The sequence below is a fragment of the Eptatretus burgeri genome, chromosome 5, assembly GCF_056783735.1.
Source record: "Eptatretus burgeri isolate ZD-2024b chromosome 5, Ebu_testis_v1, whole genome shotgun sequence".
Taxonomy (NCBI): Eukaryota; Metazoa; Chordata; class Myxini; order Myxiniformes; family Myxinidae; genus Eptatretus; species Eptatretus burgeri.
Window position 1 is genome coordinate 59329036 of NC_140965.1, and position 21975 is coordinate 59351010.

At 40.7% G+C, this 21975-nt stretch overlaps 1 protein-coding gene across 4 annotated transcripts in view; it reads right to left on the reverse strand.

Annotated features, from left to right (window-relative positions):
* LOC147026510 (netrin receptor UNC5B-a-like) overlaps positions 1 to 21975 on the reverse strand; it is a 384386-nt gene that overhangs the window by 146422 nt on the left and 215989 nt on the right. For all 4 annotated transcript variants that reach the window (XM_085881974.1, XM_085881972.1, XM_085881973.1 and 1 more), the window contains exon 5: positions 13938 to 14118. In XM_085881974.1, coding sequence (XP_085738100.1) covers positions 13938 to 14118 — 181 coding nt within the window. The remainder of the gene's footprint in view (positions 1 to 13937; positions 14119 to 21975) is intronic.

Here is a 21975-nt window from a genome sequence, read left to right on the forward strand (position 1 = left end):
ATATTTTTATGACTATGGAATTAAACCACTTTTCCCCTTCCAGGTGAAGAATTGTTCTTGAACTCTTTTAATATATAGGTTTTATTGCACAGTACTTACAATAATTATTTTGTCATTGTATCTGTATGAGCTCCATCATTCTTCTGAGTCAGTGTTTCCGCAAACCATAGCGGGCGAGGGGACGAGGGCAGAGGGGAAGGGACGGAGGGAAGTGCGAGAAATTTATCAGGGGTAAAGTAACTTTCGGACTACCCTGCATATACATATATATATATATATATATATATATATATATATATATATATATATATATATATATATATATATATATATATATATATATATATATACATATATATATATATATACATATATATATATATATATATATATATATATATATATATATATATATATATATATATATATACATATATATACATATATATATATACATATATATATATATATATATATATATATATACATATATATATATATATACATATATATATATATATACATATATATATATACATATATATATATATATATATATATATATATACATATATATATATATATATATATATATATATATATATATATATACATATATATATATACATATATATATATATATATATATATATATATATATATATATATATATATATATACATATATATATATATATACATATATATATATACATATATATTTTTTTTATAGATATATTCACACACGAGAATATAAGACCCTTCTCTTCACTGATGGAAATATAAATCTTTGCTGTGATTGCTAATTAATAGGGCAAGATAAAGGATCCTGGGAGTTGGGGAGAACCAGTGTCACAAGTTGGCATTTGCAATTTTTCCACGTGTGCCCATGTACCCACAAAATAATTTAAAAATAACACACCCGAGCGAGTTTGACGGTCAGCTCGGATACAAAACTTGATGCAACCGAGTGTTAGTCAACCTTAGCGACTGCGGAAAGTGAAAACAATTCAAATTGAAATTAAAATAAATGCGAGGCAGCTCAAATCATTACCAACATCATTATACAATTTCCAAACCCGTGTTTATGCCCGTGAAATAAATACCCTAAGTGTGTGCATTTAATGGCTGTATCCAGGACAGAGCTGGACCCCAACTATAAAGGACTCTTGGGCCACCAAGAAGCTCAATCACTTGCGGCCTGCAAATCTGCGTGGCGTCACGTGACCAGCCAGCTCGCTGTCGGATGAAATGACCAACAAATTCTTCAAACTTCCGTTTTCCACGAGACTTCTTTCAGATACTTGTAGAGCAAATTTCCAAACCATCTAAAATATCAACATTAATCTCACAGACGCTACAAATAAGCAGTCCCTCAGGAGGAGAGGTTACGAGGTGAAGCAGTGAAGGGAAAGCATGTGGGGTCCCTACCAGAGTGTCGCGGTTATTTGAATTGAATATATTTTCCTAGTGAAAAGTGTGTTTCTGAGCGGATTTGCAAGAAAATTATCTTAATTAAACGTGTAGCTACACCAGAAGGTCCCAAAAGTGAAAACAGAAATCAGCTGGAACTTAAGACAGCCTCGTTATATGACATGGAAACGGATGGAAGCCCATGGAAGCTACTCCTCACTGCAATGCATTCCACACAGATCAAGGATATAAACATTCAATTTTCACAAAAGTTGATGCAACCGAGTGTTAATCAACCTTATCGACTTTGAAAGTGAAAACAGAATTTAAATTGAACTTAAAATAACCGCGCGAAGCCGTGTTGAAGTCAGCGGACCTTGTGTTGCCCAATAAACAGGGCCAGACGACAGAGGTAGCGAGAAACTAGTTGGTCGAATTAAATCTTCATAATAATCCCCATGAAACCCATTATGCATTATAGCCGTCCGATGCTTCCTTACAGGCCATTCCACCAATTGGTCATTTTGCACTTGATGACACTGTAACCTTGACCCCGAGGCAAAAATGTGAAAAAGGGCTCAGACGATCTATAGAGAGCAACTAGTGGTATCATCATGTCAAGTTAGAACTCATTCGGATGAGATGTCTTGGAGAAGATAGAAAAATAAAAATTGTTGACAGACGGACGGACGGACGGACATCGAACGGCTTTATTAGGTCAGCTTATTTTTTTTCTCATAAAAAACCTTCCCAGGAGTTCCCTGAATCCATGATAGTTCTATTTGTTGAAATCCGTAAATCGTTTCTCAAGTTATACCATTACAGACAAACAAACAGGGGCCAATATATATATATATATATATATATATATATATATATATATATATATATATATATATATATATATATATTTGTGTGTGTGTGTGTGTGTGTGTGTGTGTGTGTGTGTGTGTGTGTGTGTGTGTGTGTGTGTGTGTGTGTCTGTGTGTGTGTGTCTGTGTGTGTGTGTGTGTGTGTGTGTGTGTGTATATATATAGTATAAGAATGGATTACAACCCCAATGGTGAATCCCGATGGTGACGACTTGCACCTAATCGACTATATATATATATATATATATATATATATATATATATATATATATATATATATATATATATATATATATATATATATATATATATATATATATATATATGTGGGATATATGTGGGAGCAAAGAAGCAAGAGCTCAATCGGATTGAGATCTGGAGAATTTGGAGGCCAGGGTAACACCGTGAACACTTCATCATGTTCCTCAAACGATTCCCGAACAATGTGTGCAGTGTGGCAGGGCACATTATCCTGCTGAAAGAGGCCACTGCCATCAGGGAATACCATTGACATGAAGGGGTGTACCTGGTCTGCAACGATGTGTAGGGAGGTGACACGTGTTAAATTGACATCCACATGAATATCCGGACCCAGCGTTTCCCAGCAGAACATTGCCCAGAGCATCACACTCCCTCCACCGGCTTGTGTTCTTCCCACAGTGGATCCTGGTGCCATCACTTCCCCAGGTAAATGGCACACACGCACACGGTCATCCACGGGATCTAAAAGAAAACGGGACTCATCGGACCAGGCGACCTTTTTCCATTGCTCCAAGATCCAGTTCCGACGCTCGTGTGCCAATTGCAGGTGCTTTCTACGGTGGACAGGGGTCATCATGGGCACTCTGACCGGTTTTCAGCTACGCAGCCCCATATGCAGCAGGGTGTGATGCTCTGTGGACTGTGACACATTCCCCCCATGACCGCCATTAAAATTTTCTGTGACTTGTGCCACAGCAGATCTTCTGTCGCTTTGGACCAGATGGGATAGCCTTCGTTGCCCTTGTGCATTGATAAGCCTTGGGCGCCCAACACCTGTCACTGGTTTGTGGTTTGTCTCTCCTTGGACCACTGTCGGTAGTTACTCAACACCCTGTCGCTGGTTTGTGGTTTGTCCCTCCTCGGACCACTGTTGGTATTTTCTCACCACCACTGACCGGGAGCACCCCACAAGCCTTGCCGTTTCAGAGATGCTGTGACCCAGTCGTCTGGCCATAACAATTTTGCCCTTGTCAAAGTCGCTCAGGTCTTTACTCCAGCCCATTTCTCCTGCATCCAACACATCAACTTCAAGAACTGACTGTTCACTTGCTGCCTAATATATCCCACCCCTTAACAGGTGCCATTGTAACAAGATGATCAATGTTATTCACTTCACCTGTCAGTGGTCATAATGTTTTGGCTCATCAGTGTATGACACACTTTATATTTCGCTGAAGTCCAACAGTTTTCGCCACATCGAGAATCAACCAAGGATTTAAACCATATGCAATAAGGCAGGATTTAAACCACATTGATCAACATTGCCCATCAATTGGTGAAGAGTAAAATATTATTAGACCTAAATTATAATGAGCAAAAAGAATGAGTAAGAAAAACCAAAATTAATACATACAGATTGCAAGAACAACCAGAAAACATCTCAAAATCCAAAGTCCATCCATGTCTGCTTTGTACTCAAACTAAACTCGACTAAACCGGCAGTTAAAAAAAATTGTTCATTTTATTCATCTGTGTTCTCCACAATGTCATAGTTAGGGTTTGTTGAATATTTGATGACAAAAGCTTGATTGGTAAATATGTTATGGACTGTACAGACAACACACACTGAATCTCAATGTTAAACAAGCACTTTGGTTAAAACATTTATGGCTGGTCTACCACTTCACCGATGACATCATCCTGATAATCCCTTAATTATTCCCCATTGGGAGTATAATTGTGATTCCATTCATCTTCTCCATGGGCTATGGACATAGGGTTCACCACCATCTGCTTGAGCACCAGCATCGAGAGCAATCAGGCTTTACACCAAAGAGGTCAACGATTAGCTGTGTTCTTGCTCTTCGGGTCCTCACCAAATGCAGACGAGAGTTTCGGCAGGGGCTGCTTGCAGCCTTTGTTGATCTCTGTAAAGCGTTTGATTCAGTGAATTGGGATGCCCTCTGGAGGATTCTTGGTCATCGTGGGGTGCCACCAAAACTGATCGATCTGATGTCTGAACTCTACTCTGGTACTGAGAGTGCTGTGAGATGTGGTGGTACCATCTCTGACTTATTTCCAATTGTTACTGGAGTTCGTCAGGGGTGTGTACTGGCCCCCACACTTTTCAGCACTTGTGTGGACTGGATGCTGTGGAGAATGTCGGAGAGATCAAGCTGTGGTGCATCATTTGGGAATGTCAAGATTTCTGATCTTGATTTCGCAGATGATGCAGTCATCATTGCGGAGACTTTAGATATCCTTTTGGGGGCCCTCGAGGTGCTGACTGAAGAGTTGGAGCCACTGGGATTATGGGTTTCCTGGGTCCAAACTAAGGTCCAGGCTTTCAATGACATCTTGGATGCTGCTGTCCTGTCTCTGCCAGTTTGTCGTGAGGATGTTGAGGTCGTGGAGAGACTCACTTACCTTGGTAGTGATATTCATGTCTGTGCTGGCTGTGAGTCAGAGGTCAGGTCAACAAACGTCTGGGTTGGGCCTGGGAGTCATGGATTCACTGGATCATGGGGTGTGACACTGTCGGTGCCTGTGCAGGAGGATGAAAGTCCGAGTCTTCAGGTCCTTGGTGCTTCCAGTCTTGCTCTATGGTTGTGAGACTTGGTCTCTGACCAGGGATTTGAGATAGAGACTTAATTCTTTTGGTACCATTACTCTTCGGAGAATCCTTGGCTATTGCTGGTCGGACTTTCTGTCCAACGAGCGGTTGCTGAAAGAGACTCAAATGAGATTTGTTACCTGCATCGTCCGTGAGCGTCAGCTGTGGCTGTATGGGCATGTGGCTCGTTTTCCTGACGCTGATCCTGCTCACCAGATTCTCTCAGCTAGGGAGTCTCGTGAGTGGAGGAGGCCAATGGGCCGACCACGTTCCTCGTGATTGCAGCAGGTTGATCGGCATCTCAAGGAGATGGGGATGGGCCAGGCATCTGCCTGGGGGATGGCCAGACGAAGGCCCATGGAGTACCGGCGGAAAGTGGACGCAGCGACGCGCTGCTCTGGCGCATGCTCCCATACCTGACCTGACCTGGGAGTAGAATGAGATGTGCCACGTTTCAAAATTTTTCTCATCAGTGATTTCAGAGATATAATTTTTAATCTTCGGCGTTTAATCCAAGATGGCTGGCATACCATGTGACTTATGACATCACAGTTATCATTAAAATATTCTCAATTGGCAGGGGTGGGGTCGCCCCTACCCTGAAAGTTTGTCAATCGGACAAGTGGATATGAAGATGAAATTGTTATATCTGACAAGATGATAAAATCGTTGTATATGCAATCAAAGATAGTGGTGAACTGTTCCACAGAAAATTGGCTTAACTATTTACAAAGCACCAGGAAGAAGAAAGATTCTAAATAAACTGAGAAACTAAATGTTAAAAAAATAATCGAACAAAAAAAGGCCAAAAAAGGGCCGAATAATAATAATCATTATTATGATTATTATTATTATAATAATAACATAATTTAAAATAATAATAAGCGTGATGAAAATTATTTTAACAAAATTATTAATTTGTCTTCTCCATATGCTCATAATAAAGCTTTGTTGAAAATTTGATGCTAAAAGCTCAGATGGTAAAAAATTTTATGGCCTGGACAGACACAGACAGACAAGTGATTGCAAAACCCCATCTTCCCCTGCGTGGGGGACGGGCGAAAAATGGATTTCAAAATTGAGCTGAACAACAGATTTGAACATAATCTCCAGGAAAATTAAAAAAAAAAATCAGATGTTACAAATATGATCTGTCATAACATGTCATCACATACAGCTAAAACTTAATGAAGATAAGAAGAATATTTAATGGAGGCACCAGAGTTGCATCACAAGTTTAATCCAGTGGATTAAATGAGATTCTAAATAAATGTCAACACTGAATAAATTGAAATAAACTCGGAAAGAATACAAGCTTAAAAGCCAAAGCTGGAGTTCTTTGAATGGAGGTGCTTAGTTTCTCTTTTCCCGTTCAGCAAAGATGAAAATACAAATATGATCACAAAGAGATACTGAGGAATTACAACAACTCGATGTGAAGAAACCATGCCGCCTGTGACTCCTGGTGAGATGCAGTTTGCGATAAAACAAAATAAATGAAAGGGGGAAAGGCCCAGGGAGAAGATGAAATTGTTATACATGTAATCAAGGATGAAATTGAACTGTTCCACAGAAAATTGGCCTCACTATTTACAAAGTGCCAAGAAGAAAAGAAAAAAAATCCCAAGAATTACGAGAAAAAAACCCAACTACTTCGACTTGGTATTAATCCACTCACAGAAGACAAGATGGAACATGAAGAATTACCATCCAATTAGCTTGCTCTCCAATATTAATAAACGGCTCACAAAATTTACGAATAATGGAGCCACACTTCAACTGAACACTCACAATTGAACTGAACAATAACCAACCATGGTAACAAACAGGTTTTACAAGTGTATGCTCAACAATAGATAGCCTTCCAACAACACATCAACTACTGGGAAAAAAAATTAGAAGAATATAAATTGCCCTTTTCTCTGACATTTATTGATTACGAGCAAATACAACCCGTCACTTCGCTGATGGGGATATTAAGGGAGGGGGGGAGAGGATGGAGGGAAGGACGGAGGGAAGGGAGGGGAGGTGAGAGGACGGAGAGAAGGGAGGGGAAAGGACGAAGGGAGGGAGAGGACGGAGGGAAGGGAGGGGAGAGGACGGAGGGAAGGGAGGGGGAGGACAGAGGGAAGGGAGGGGGAGGACAGAGGGAAGGGAGGGGGGAGGATAGAGGGAAGGGAGGGGAGAGGACGGAGGGAAGGGAGGGGAGAGGACGGAGGGAAGGGAGGGGAAGGCGAGGACAGAGGGAGGGGAGAGGAGAGGACAGAGAGAGAGGAAAGAGGAGAGGACAGAGGAGAGGACAGAGGAGGGGAGAGGAGAGGACAGAAGGAGGGGAGAGGAGAGGATGGAAGGAGGGGAGAGAGGGGTGGGAGGGAGGGGAGAAAAGGGGGAGGGGAGACAGAGAGGATGGAGGGAAGGACGGAGGATAGGACAGAGGAGGGGAGAGGAGAGGACAGAAGGGTGGGACAGGGGAGGACAGAAGGAAGGGAGAGAAGAGGACAGAAGGAAGGGAGAGGAGTTGACAGGAGGGGAGAGGGGAGGACGGAAGGAGGGGAGAGGGGAGGATGGAAGGAGGGGAGAGGAGAGGATGGAGGGAAGGGAGAGGAGAGGATTGAGGGAGGGGTGAGGAGAGGATGGAGGGAAGGATGGAGGGAAGGGAGGAGAGGTGAGAGGATGGAGGGAAGGAAGGGGAGAGAATTGAGGGAAGGGAGCAGAGAGGACGGAGGGAAGCAAGGGGAGAGGCAAGGACAGAGGGAGCGAAGAGGAGAGGACTGAGGATAGGACAGAGGAGAGGAGAGGAGAGGACAGAAGGGCAGGAGAGGGGAGGACAGAAGGAAGGGAGAGAAGAGGACAGAAGGAAGGGAGAGGAGAGGATGGAGGGAGGGGAGAGGAGAGGATTGAGGGAGGGGTGAGGAGAGGATGGAGGGAGGAGAGAGGAAAGGACAGAGGGAGATGAGAGGATGGAGGGAGGAGAAAGGGGAAGCTAGGAAATATGGGGGGGGGATGATAGCGATACCTCACCAAACATTGCTATACACTGGAGAAGGGAGGGGTATGATGTGAAGGTTAAATCAAGAGAAAGAGAGGGGGAGGAGGAAAAATAAAGAGAGAAAGGTGAGGGGTGAAGGTGGCATTAGCAAAGATAATATGTTATGCTTTATGACTGAATCACCCAGAAAAAAAAAAATATATATATATATATATATATATATATATATATATATATATATATATATATATCATGTCAGAACAACTATACACACAATCACAAAAGAGTTTGTAAAGTAATCCGCTGGCACATCTAAAAAAAAAACTTTGATATCCCAATTCCAGAGAATTTTGAGAACATGAGCCAAAAGAATTCAATGAAATAATGGAAGTACCTACCTCTCATGTACGACCTAATGATCCCATCAAGCATGAACATTGAAAAAAAGCATTGCGGCCAGATATCACACTTAGGTACAAAAGAGAGAACAAGACATTGCTAATTGAGGTGTTAGTACCAGTGATTTTGAACTAAACAATGTAGAAATCAAGAAAATGACCAAATACCAAGACCTGAAGAATGAAGTGAAAATATCCTGGAAGCAGAAGAGTGCCAAAGATATAATAGTGATAGTTGGAGCTACAAGAATGATGATGAAAAACCTCACAGAGATATTAAAAACCATTCCTGGGTATATTACTACAAACAAATTACAGTTGGAAGCTGTTCAGGTCTCAGTGATGATCCTGAAGAGAGCCCTCAGCACAAAACTTTGACAGCAGAAAACTTCACAGCTTGGTCCATGAATTATGACCCCTCACTGTAATGAAAGTGGATACTTTGAGCCCACCCTGGGAGGACTCCATTCCACATTTTGAAACCCGCATATGTGGATACAATCAACGACACACACACACACACACACACACACACACACACACACACACACACACACACACACACACACACACACACACACACACACACACACACACACACACACACACACACACACACACTTTGACACCTGGGCCAGGAGCATTTAAAGCCCACACTGTCTTCCTGGCAAAAGTCTGCCTGCTTGTATGCATGCTGGTACATGTAGTGATATTTGCACCCCACCGGTCGGCTCACTCCGAATCTGATTCATAAATGCTAGTTCCATCAACAGAGGGGGGAGGGTGGCAGAGCAGCAAGAGGGGTGGGAGAGAGATAGATGGGTGGAGAAAGGGGGAGGGAAGAGGAAAGGGGGAGAGGGGAGGGGTCAGAGAGAGAGGGAGTGTCGGGCTCAGAAAGAGGGAGAGGGCTGGGAGAGAGGGGTGGGATAGCGGTGGAATAGGGGTGGGATAGGGGTGAGAGGCAGGGCAGTGATGGAGAGGAGGGGGGGAGGGAGAGGGTGAGGGATTCCGGCAGATGCGACGCCCAGTTTATCGTCCATCCGAAAGACAGCACACACATTGATGAATCACCCTGCCTGTAAAACACCGGGATAAGTTTACAACAGGGTCGGGATTTGAATACAGGCTATACAGAGCGAGCATGCGTACCTCTCGGCTTCCCTGCCATGATGTGGTGATTCATTATTTCATAACTGAAAACATTTTTACTCAATGTGACCATATAATTTATTTTTCCTTCCTTCCTCTGGCATGGCACTGCGGTATCGCCATTGAAACTTCAAGAATGCATACCACGGTGCTTCACCATGCAATGCATGAAACGTTTGAAGAAACTTAAAAAAACAAAATGGTTAATTCTCATTTGTATTTATGCCAATGTGACGGGTCATATAATGGAAGAACAAAAAGGGGAAATGTCGTGGAAAATAAAATTGACATTTTCAGCAAGCCAGCCAACCACCTGTTGCACCGCTGAACAACATGTGACCAACAACGTACGCGTACGGTCCCTGAACTTTGTTCAAGTTGATCGACATACAGTATTCAGTGACAGTTCAAATATTGTAGAGTGCTCGCAAAATGTCTTAAACCTTCCAACGAAATGGTTGATAAGAAACGGCTTGCTTGGCATGCAATTATCAATCACTGAACTGTCAAATTAAACACAACCTCCCGGAGATGCCCAAAATGTCAAATATGTCCGAAATGGACATAGGACACTTTTCAAGGAGTCGGAACTGCTTAGAAGTTTGATTATGGAGCTTAAAATTCGTAATTCTCTTTAGTTTAAGAGATACTCAAGGTGTTCGCATGTGCAGAAATGAAATAAAGCAATGAACGCTGATGTCTCAGGTTGTTTATAAGCATTGCAATGTACCCAGCGATTCATAGCTTTGATGAACAGGCATTCGATAATTTGAATGAGGAAAGTGAAGTAAAACCTTTGTCGTTTAGAAATCATTGCGGCCTGTTCCATGTCAGGTCATGGTTGAGCAGGAAAAAAAAAAACGTGGTGGCCTCAGACCCCAGCGAGGTAACCCAGGAGACACCTTAAGACCCATAGAGCGCAAAGGACAGAATGTGTTTTCATTAACGCAAAGTCTATGGGGCTGTCCATAGAGCGCAAAGGATATAATTAAATAAGGCTGTTAATTATCTTCAAAATGTGTTTTCATTAACCCAAACACCCAATTTTTAGTCTTCCTTGGAGTTTTCTTAGTATCCATGCAAAGTTCAGGCTGCTAGGTTTAACGGTTTTCGAGTTATGGAGGACACACACACACACACACACACACACACACACACACACACACACACACACACACACACACACACACACACACACACACACACACACACACGCACACACACACACACACACACTTTTTAGTATAGATGAAAAAACAAAACCTCCAGCAGTGTGGAAACAAATGGCATTATACACGTACTACATCACCGAAACACCATCTGCAGATATATCAACAAATAAAAACAAAGTATGTAATTGTAGACAGTGACCATCAAATGGCACCAAACTAGGCAAGATCAAGATGAAAAGAGGTGGCCAAGATAAGGTGATACTTGTTTCAAAATCCTTTTGAAACTTCTAAAACTTTTTTTGAAAAAGTTAATGAGGAGAGTTTTCAAAATCGGCATAGAAAAATATAATTCAATCAAAATTGTTTTGCTACAGATTCAACAGAAGGAGTGTTTCAACAGCTAAATTGGCAAAAACAGAGTAATAAATGTTGATGGAGAAAGGCGAAACTACCAAAGATTCAGAGAAGACATGACTGCAATTTCAAACAATTGCTGGGAAGTGAAAATCACGATTAAAAGGCTAAATTTTAAAAGTCAGATTGGACAAAAAATATATACAAAAAAAAAATCATGTTCTACCATTGTGCAACAAAGTAAGAAGTTCAAATTTATCATTGTAAAATTGAAGTAGAAAATGACTGCATTTACTTTGGTTGATTCATAAATATAGAAATGCATCACTTTGATAGATTGAATAAACAGACTTGAGATGGGTCGAGAAAATTTGGTAACTAAAACAAAATAAACTAGAAGGTCACTCGATCAAGCGCATACCTCCACCATGCAATGGCTGATCTACAAGAACATATCTGGCCCAATACATTTAAAAAATATTCTGCTGTATATCGTTTTTGGCCCCATTTCTCAATGGTGAAGAATCATTTTGAAAATGAAATAACTCGAATCCAGATCCGGATTCATATCTTCACCAAAATCGAATCTATTCATCCTCATCACACATCCAGACTGTTCATCAAGTTTCATCCAAATCCATCCACAACTTTTTTGGAATATCGTGATATATATTGGTTTACCTCTGTCTCTCAATGGTAAAGAATCACTGAAAAAATTATAGTAAATGGATCCGGATCCAGATTTTCGCCAAAATATAATCAGTACATCCTTGTCACACACCCAACCTTCCCATCAAATTTCATCAGAATCCGTCCACTACTTTTTGAGATATCCTGCACACAAACAGACAAACAAGAAGAAGATATCGTGCAAAATACACCCCCTCTCCAAAAGTTTCCATGGATACATCAAATTGTCCATTTCATCAAGATTAAAATTGACAATCTTGATCAAAGTTCAGGTCAATCGGATAAAAATTGATTATTTTTCATATGGAAATTGATGATTTCAGAAGTTTGACCCTGAGTTTGACCCTCTCCCCACCTTCAGTCCTTTGACCTTTTAACCTCAAAAATAGTTGTTTTCCCAATTCAGTGATGGACTATACAAACCCTGTTCAACTTTCAAGTTAATAGGATGTAAATTGATGATTTTTCAGTTGAAAATTGATGATTTTAGAAGTTTGACCTTGAGCTAACCTTTGAGATTTTGATCTCAAAAATGGTCGGTTCCCCATTTCAGTAATGCACCATGCAATTGCTGTTAAAATTTCAAGTCAATTGAATGATAAATGACGATTTTAGAAATTTCACGTCAAGATGACCTTTGACCTTAAAATCAATAGGCTTCTCTGTTAAGACTACCTTTACAACTTGTTGAAGTTTCATGAAGATCAGTTTTAAATTGTGGCCTGTAGGCGATTTACAGACAGACAGCCACAGACAAACAGAATAACAAAATTGACTGACAAATATACTTGAAAAATCTTGGATTTTTCAAGCAACAAATAAACAGACAAACAGATAGTCAGAGGTGAAAACATAACCTCCTTCCACTTTCAGTGGTGGAGGTGACAATGAAAAGCAAACTGCCTTTGTTGCTATTGGATGTTTTTTCAAACTCAATGACATAGGGTAGTGAAACGCGGCTTCTTACAAATACAATGGAGCAAAAATTGAAGTGTCCACAGAGCCATGCTGTGTTGGCAGAATAAGAAGATCAGCCAAGAAAGAGAGATGGGGAAAAAAACGACATATTGGTGACAACAAAAAATGAAATGAAATTGATCTGGAAACATATGAAGAAAACCAGACAACCAATGAGCGAAAAGAATTGCAAACTGTAAACCTAAAGAAAGACCAATAAGAAGCAGGGGAAGATGAAAGAGAAGATAGAGATATTAAATTGAAAATTCACTGAAGTGCAATGGCCCCAAATTGCAAAGAACACAAAAAGAATGGAAAAAGAATGGACCATGTTGAGTAATGACATTTTCTTGCGTGAGCTCAAACAGTATTTTCAAGTCGAGTCCTTTCCAATACAAACGTCATTTGCAAGACGAGAACATTAGGAGATATCAATCCAATTTTACAGGCAATAAATTATATTACTAGGCAACGGACAAATAATGCATATAGGATTTGATCTTGAAGTCACAAAATAATGAGCTTTGTGTTTGTATTATAACAGCAAACAAGTAAATGCGTCTTGTGGTTAAAAAAGCATTAATCCTTTACTTTGCCTACAAAATACAAGTACCTTGTTTTTTTTCATATACATAGTCGAGGCTCATGGAAAAGCTAGTACATTGAATGGATCAGGATGTAACAGACAAAAACGCAAAGCACGTATGCATGGGGTGGACAATCTGGATACAGAGGATGCATGGGGTTGACAAGATGATTAGAAAAGGAAACTCCAAGGAGGGAAAACTGGAAAATTGGAAGGAAGAAGGATTTGGCAAGGGTTAAATAGGGTAGAAAAGATCATGGTTTAGGATTGGGGACAATCTGAGATGGTGGTGAACAGCCTGCTGTCTTGAAAACCTGGAGGGAAGAACGAGATTGAAGAGAATGTGGAAGTTGATTCCACAGGCAGGAAAAAAAAGGAGGAATAAATGAATCCTGCTCATGTTCTCAAAAAAACGAAGAATAAATTATCATTAAATCCAAAGCATTTACATCGAGATCCTTTCGAGTATCTCGTACCTTAATTTCTCTGCAGATGAACAAGAACACAAAACAAATGCTCTTCGGTGGTTTTCTAGAATCTCACCATAAACAATGACCAGAGCTGTCGAACTGCGCCGACTGGCCACCACATTTTTGGCCAAGCAAGTGTAGTTGGCCATGTCCTCAAATCGAGCCTGCTTTATTATCAAATTGTGCTCCACTGTGATGTAGAAGTTAGGGTCCTTGGCTGGGTCGATGACAATGTCATTCTTCAACCACTTGACCTGTCAACAGAGGATGTGTGAGAAATGTGCCAAGATCAACAAATTTAAAATGTGCTGCTATTAACATAAAACATGTGAAAGGCACCAGCATTGAGAAAAGAAACAATGTTTTACCTGCATAACCATTGTGAACTTGCTTAAAGGTATAAAATTTCCTCACCAATTTCCTCACCAATGTAAATCTGAGGATTTTGGAATGATGTACACCTCAATTAATGCTGTGTCCTGCATTTATTTAATTAGGGAGTTCATAGAACATGATACCATGCACAATGTTCAGGTATATACAGTACCTTCATTTTTTTTTAAGATTGTTTTAAAAAAATTCCAGAAGTTTAGCACTATTAAAGCAGTCTTATACAGCACCCTATTTAACATGTTCAAGTACTGCTAAATGGAAGGGTTTTGAAAGTGAAAAGAAGGTGATTTGTGTCGTACAGTTTTCAAGTATATAATTCAATTGAAATAAAATAAGAATTGTAAAAGTCCAGCAAATAAATTCTGGAATTTATCACTGTTTTACCGCCATTGACACAGTGTCTATTACACCACCATATACAACACATTCAATTACTTATTCCTGCCTGTTCTTTGTGTCCTTTAGGATGTCGTTAAAAAAGTAAGTTTCCTGCTTGGAATGATTTTCAATTTTGTTTGACCACCAGGCAGGCAGGCAGATAATATAAAAAATAAAAATAAAAAAAAATTGCGACCGTGTCCAAAGGAAGCGGTGCAGTTTGGTATTTCCTTCTCTTGATGCTAGGCAGTGAGAGCTCCACCTTGTGTCAACTCAGCATCTGCGCTCCTCAAAAAAAAGACGAATGGATGGACATGCCAAATATTGAAGTGGAAAAACCGCTTAAAAACGATCTCACTCCTCTCTGTGCATGTGTGATCGGGGCAAATTCAGAGACAAAGTACCTTTGGTTAAACGACAGGTTTGTTTTCCGATTCATGTTCAAAATACAATATTAAATTTAAACAAGTTGTTCATCGATTATAAACTGACGTTTGTACACAGACAGACAGACAGACATGAACCAATTGCTTAACCCTGCTTTTTGCTTCACATGTGCAGATAAATAATGAGATTCTTTATTCTCGGTGGCATAATGATTGGAGTGTTTGCTCTTCAGTGGGGAGGTCGGTGGTTCTGAAACCCGGCCAAGTCATCCCAAAAACTTTTAAAATGGTATGTGCTACTTCGTCGTTTGATGCTCAGCATTTAAAAAGGATACAGGATGGACAAACAAGAATGCATTGGTAAATAACAAGCATACATAGCCCAGCCTTTGATGGCATAATGGCCTCCTCCCATGTCGAAGTTCCTCGGAAGGGAACGCATCATATTATTAGACATGTTGGACGTAGTCCGAAACGGGGACTCACGGATTTGCTCTCGATTTTCGTGTCCGTGCATGCGTAACCATATCTCGGACAGGTATCGACCAATTTTATTCCTACTTGTCAGAAAGACAACACATGATAGAAAACAGATGCACGTCTGGTTTTTTTTTTTGACATGAGATCCAAGGTGGCTGACTAAAGGCGCTTTCACACCTTGACGATTTAGCCAGCAATGGCAACGTATAAAAATGTATGTAAAACGTTGGCGTACGCTGAAATTTTGATGTTTTTTTTTTAAGTTTTGGTCGTATTCATAACGTGTTGGTCGTAAAAAATAACATATTCGTAACGTACACAGAACGTTTCGTTGTCTTATAGATAACTTATACCAACGAATGCTTAGCCTGTTGTCAGCATTCACAACCTTTGCCCAACGATAGTTTAACTTAGGCATAGCGCGCTGCAAGTATCGCCGACGAACTCATGGCGGAGCCTATTAAAAACCTGCCGCACGCCGATTTAAATCATAACCGCCTGAAAATTGGAAGTGTCAACCACGCAGTCACACCTTGACGATTTAGCCAGCATATGCCGACCTATGAAAAATGTGTCGAACCAAGCTGGCACACGTCGAATACGTTATGGGTAAGTTGTGTATACGTTAAGATCACGCTGAAAAACGATGAAGTACACTGTCATATTTCGTGGTACGTCTCGTACGTCATGAAATTTCAGCATGCTGAAAATTTTACAACGTACTCGCCGTATGACTCACACGTTCCGCTATGCTGGGAATAAGTTGTAGGCACGATATGCGATAGTTGACACACGTCGACACAAGTTCCTTGTAAGTCACTCAAAAGTCGAAACACGTCGAGGTAAAGGCCCGGTCACACCTTGACGTTTTAGCCAGCGATGGCAACGTATTAAAATGTATGTAAAACGCTGGCTTACGTTGAACTTTTGATGTTTTTTTTTAAAGATTCGGACGTATTCATAGCGACTTGGTCTTATGTATAACGCAGTGGTAACGGATACAGAACGTTTCGTTGTGTTATAGATAACTTATACCAACGAATGCTGAACCTGTTGTCGGCCTACACAACCGATGCCCAACGATAGTCTAACTTAGGCATAGCGCGTTGCACGCATCGCCGACGATGTCATGACGTAGCCTATTAAAAGGCTGACGCACAACGATTCGAATCATAACTGCCATAGAAATGGAAGTGTCAACATCGCGGTCACACCTTGGCGATCTTGCCAGCATATGCCGACCGAAGAAAAATGTGTCTAAAACGTTGGGGCACGTCAAATACGGTATGAGTAAGTTTGGTATACGTGAGTAGAACGCTAAAGTACGCTATCATACGTCGTAGTAAGTAGAGTACGTCAAGAAATTTTAAACATGTTCAAAATTTTACGACGTACTCGGCGTATGACACACGTTCCGCATGCGATGGGGATAAGTTTTACACACGATATGTGGACGCTTAAACACGTCCACAAATGCTACTTATAAGCTACTCAGAAGTTGAAACACGTCGCGGTAATGTCTTTTTTACGCGAAACTTATTTCTAACTTATGTTTGACGTGCTTTGAACCAATTCTTTACGTAGTCCCAACACACATCGACGTATGTAGATGTATTCCAATGACATCTTCCGGTCGACAAAAAAAAAAAATTTATGTGATTCTAGCTTACAACTGCCATATAAAGACGTGTTCCCAGCGGTTTTGGGAATTGGTATATAAAAATGCTGCTCATAAAAGGGGAACCCAACAGTGTTTTCGAGTCCTTTTTGAGTCGATGTCCATATCAGCAGTAACAGTATCAGTATTAGTATTAGTATTAGTAGTAGTTTGTTCATGTTGGCAGTAGTAGGTGAGTGTGAGGGGGAGGGTGTGGGTTATGATGGATCGTCCTTGCGTCCGCGTGTCCACGGGTAGGAGACATCTTTTCAACATTGTTCGAAGTTCTTCGCAGCTAATTTTTTATAGGGCTTTTTCAACAATGAGCGAAAGCTTGTTTTTACGATTTAGGTAAATTCATAACGAGTTGGACAAATGCACAATGAACTAATAATGTGCATAGAGCGCTTTGATTACTTATAGATACGATATACCAACGAATAATTATCGTGAAGCCGGCGTTCCCAAACTATGCCCAACGATAGCCTAACTTATCCATATCGTGCAGCAGTTTATCTTTGCCGGTGACGTAGGGTTTGCTATTCATAGGCTGCCACTCAACGATTTAAATGGCTGCATCTCCACTACTGAAAGTAGATGCTTGCGCTCAACAATTGGATTTTTTTACACTCAACGACTTTTAAACGGTACCACTCAGCTATTTTCATTGTTTACAATGAACGATTTAAATTGCTGTCACTCGCCTTTGTTTTTTGACGCTGGCGCTCAGAAATTTTAATCGTTTCTATTGAACGTGCTAAATCGCTCAAACCCCACTATTGAAAGTAGACGCTTGCGCTCAACAATTTGATTTTTTTTACATCAACGACTTTTAAACGGTACCACTCAGCTATTTTCATTGTTTACAATGAACGATTTAAATTGCTGTCACTCGCCTTTGTTTTTGACTCTGGGGTTTGGAAATTTGAAGCGTTTCTTCTGAACGTGTTAAAACGCTCAAACTCGACTATTTTAAATAGACGCTGCCGATGGACAATTGGAATCATAGCCAAGCTAGATATCGAAGTGTGAACATCCTCGTCATGCCGAAGAAAAGTTTGAAGAATGCTGCAAATAAGTGTCCTGGCCGTGGCCGTGGACGCTGACGCAAGGACGATCCATTATACCGACGTCTTTCAGCCTATGAGTAACTTAAAAGTAACGTCTGTCGATGTGTGGCAACGATCGCGTAACGTGCCAAAACACGTTAATCATAGGTTAGAAATAAGTTTCGGGTACGCTAAACATTACCTTGGCGTGTCTCAACTTATGATTAACTTACAAGTAGCATGTGTTGACGTCTGTCAACGATCGCAGACCGTGCATACAACTTGTGGCCAGCGTAGCGGAACGTGTGGAGTCATACGCCGGCATACGTCGTGAAATTTCAAGCATGAAAAAATTTGAGGACAACCAAAAAGTACAACGTTTAAAGCCAACGTACAACGACGTATGGCAGTGTTTTTCAGCGTGCTCTCCATCTTATCAAAACTTACCCATAACGTATTTAACGTGTGCCAGCGTTTTAGAAAAAAAATTCAAAAATCGGCATACGTTGGCTAAAACGTCAAGGTGTGACCGGGCCTTAATGTTTAGCATGCCCGAAACTTATTTTCTCCGTCAAGGAACATTTTCTTTTTTTCTCCTTGGCTCCGTGAAGGCACGTGACAAAATATCTGAAGTTGTTGTCGTTGTTGTTGTTGTGTTTTTTTGTCAATCACGAATTTTAAAATACTAGTACGTGCCCGTAAAAAAATAATAATAATAATAAATAAATATTCCAACCGCGAGCAACAAACAACAACCACACAGGCCGTTTCTTCGCTCTCGCGTGCCCGTACGTGCGTGGCGCGGAAGTTCCCATATCACAGTTACGATGATTCGCCATTTGAGTTTTAATGGCCAATTATTCAATTAGCGCCAACGTATTTTGCCTCTTCGCAATGTCATCGCAAGGAAAAACAAAAAGAGAAGAGAAGAGAGAAAAAAATACTTCCTGGTTCGGAACATACCAGCACTCTGATGTTACCAAAATTTATGCACCGTCTCATATGAAAACGATCATCACTTGCGGCATTGTGTTTATCTATAAATGCGCATTAGAAATCGAGAAATTATTAGAATACACGAAGTCATCACTCTCCGGAAGTCCGTATGTTGTAACCCGTAATGGCGAACGCGGCTGAGCTTCCCTTCCCCATCGGCCACGCCCACGCACCAACGTGTCTTGTTATTGGTTTGGTAAATAAATGGCCATAACTTGGGAAGTACTTGTCCGATTAATATCAAACCTTGAAAAGGCACATCCTCAGGTCTCCAGCAATATACCTGGCAAGTTTCAATTAGATCGGATCAGCAGTTGTCGAGAAACAGTGGTCACAGACACACACACACACACACACACACACACACACACACACACACACACACACACACACACACACACACACACACACACACACACACACACACACACACACACACATTGCTGGAACTATAGATAGATATTCGAACATTTGCTTTTAAGTTTCGACGTCGACGTGACAATATCCTCAAACAGAAAATATTCACACAGGAGGAACTAAGAATAAGACATGAGCAAACTGAAGAGGCAATCGGATGTGACGTAACGGCACGTGATGAAATATCGGAAGTTATTGTTTTTTGTTTTTTTTAAACACTGCCAATACGCCATTATACAGTAGCTGTAAATTAGAAACACGTTCAGTAAGTTCTGTGGTGTCCGGAAGACGTCAATCAAATATGTCTAAATACGTCAATATGCATTGGAGGAACATTACACATATGTTCAAAGCACGTTACTCATAGGTTAGAAATAAGTTTTGGGTATGCTAAGCATTACCTCGACGTGTTTCGACTTATGAGTAACTTACAAGTAACGTGCCTCGACGTGTGTCAACGATCGCATAACGTGCCTTGACGTGTGTGCAACGATCGTGTAACGTGCCTACAACACGTTACGCATATGTTATAAATAAGTTTCGGGTACGCCAATCATTACCTCGATGTGTTTCGACTTATGAGTAACTTACAAGTAACGTGTGTCGACATGTGTCAACGATCGCATAACGTGCCTACAACTTTTGGCCAGCGTAGCGGAACTTGTGAGTCATACGCCGGCATACGTCGTAAAATTTCAAGCATGCTAAAATTTGAGGACAACCGCAAAAGTACAATGATGAAAGCCAGCGTACTACGACGTATGGCAGTGTTTTTCAGTGTGCTCTTAACGTATACAAAACTTACCCATAACGTATTCGACGTGTGCCAGCGTTTTAGACAAATTTTTCATAAGTCGGCATACGCTGGCTAAATCGTCAAGGTGTGACAGCGCCTTAAAGGCCATTCTATTTGGAAACAAACAAAAACCCCGTGTCGAACACTTCTTCAACCATTTCTTGGACATGCATTTACCGATGTTGTTTAAACTTGGCAAACAGATAATCAATGAGGCTTACATATAAATGTCATTTTTGTTTCGACATTAGATCCAATATGGCTAACTGGCGGCCATTTTAGTTGTAAAAAAAACCCGATGTTGAACACGTCCTAAACAATTTCTCGGACATGCATTTACTGATGTTGTTCAAACTCCATTGTCAGATAAGGAATGATGGCTTACATATGCACGTCACTTTTTTTTGAGATCAGATCCAAGATGGCAGCTTGGTGGCCATTTTGATATTTAAACTTCTCCCCAACCATTTCCCAGACATGCATCGTCCAATTTTGTTCAAACTTGGCACAAGCACAGTCGTTGGAGGTGTACACGTGACCTTCACTTTATTTTGCAATATGATCAAAGATGGCTGACTGGTAGCTTGGTGGTCATTTTAGTTGTACATAAATATGGGCTAACCCTTCAATTCCATATCACACAATTACCAAACAAAAGTGGGCAATGATATTTTACATCCTTTTTACTAATTATTATGATTATTAATCTTAATAAACCTCCCCTTCCAGGATAGTGGAAGACTTATTACTGTTGTAAGGTTTGTTTCAACAATATAAGATTATTGGAATCTCCTGCGATTAAGCTGAGTCTATGGGCCGATCAATTTGCAATCCCAGACAGGTCGGTGGTATCTCCATCTTCTGTCACCTCCTTTCTGGTGTTACACGCTCTGGTATTTCGTGCTTTGTCCCCCTCATCCCCTCCTGGTTTCTGAGGGCTCATAAGGTCCACCATCAACCCCGTTCTGGTGAAAGTATCTAAATTCAAAATCACTGCTCACCTCCATTCATTTGTTCCTCTTTTTTTTCTGCCTGTAGAATCAACTTCCACATCCTCTTCAATCTCATCCTACCCTCCAGGCCTTCAAGACAGTTGTTCACCACAATCTCAAATCATCCCCAATCCAAAACCATGATCTTTTATTGCATCGTTAACCACACCCAAATCCATTATCCTTCCAATTCTCCAGTTTTTACTTCTTGTCGTCCGAGTGTTGGCCAGAAAAGCATGCATTAGGGTCCGCACAATGTTTTTCTGCATTATTGTGATCATCAGACCATCTGAATGAATATTCTGATTGATGCCACTCTGGCACCCTTGAGCAGTTTTTAAGAAACCAATTAATATGCAAATTAGGGGTGGCCATTGTCGAAATTACTATTTTTCTTAATATCTCCAAAAGTAAGCATCCAAATAGCCTGGTTGAGGTGTCTCCACCTATGTTTTTAGGGTCACTGGTCATGATAAACCCACTTAAAATTTAATGACATTTAAATTTAGCTCATCAATATGCAAATTAGCAGTCGCCATTATTGAAAATGTAGATAAATAGACATAT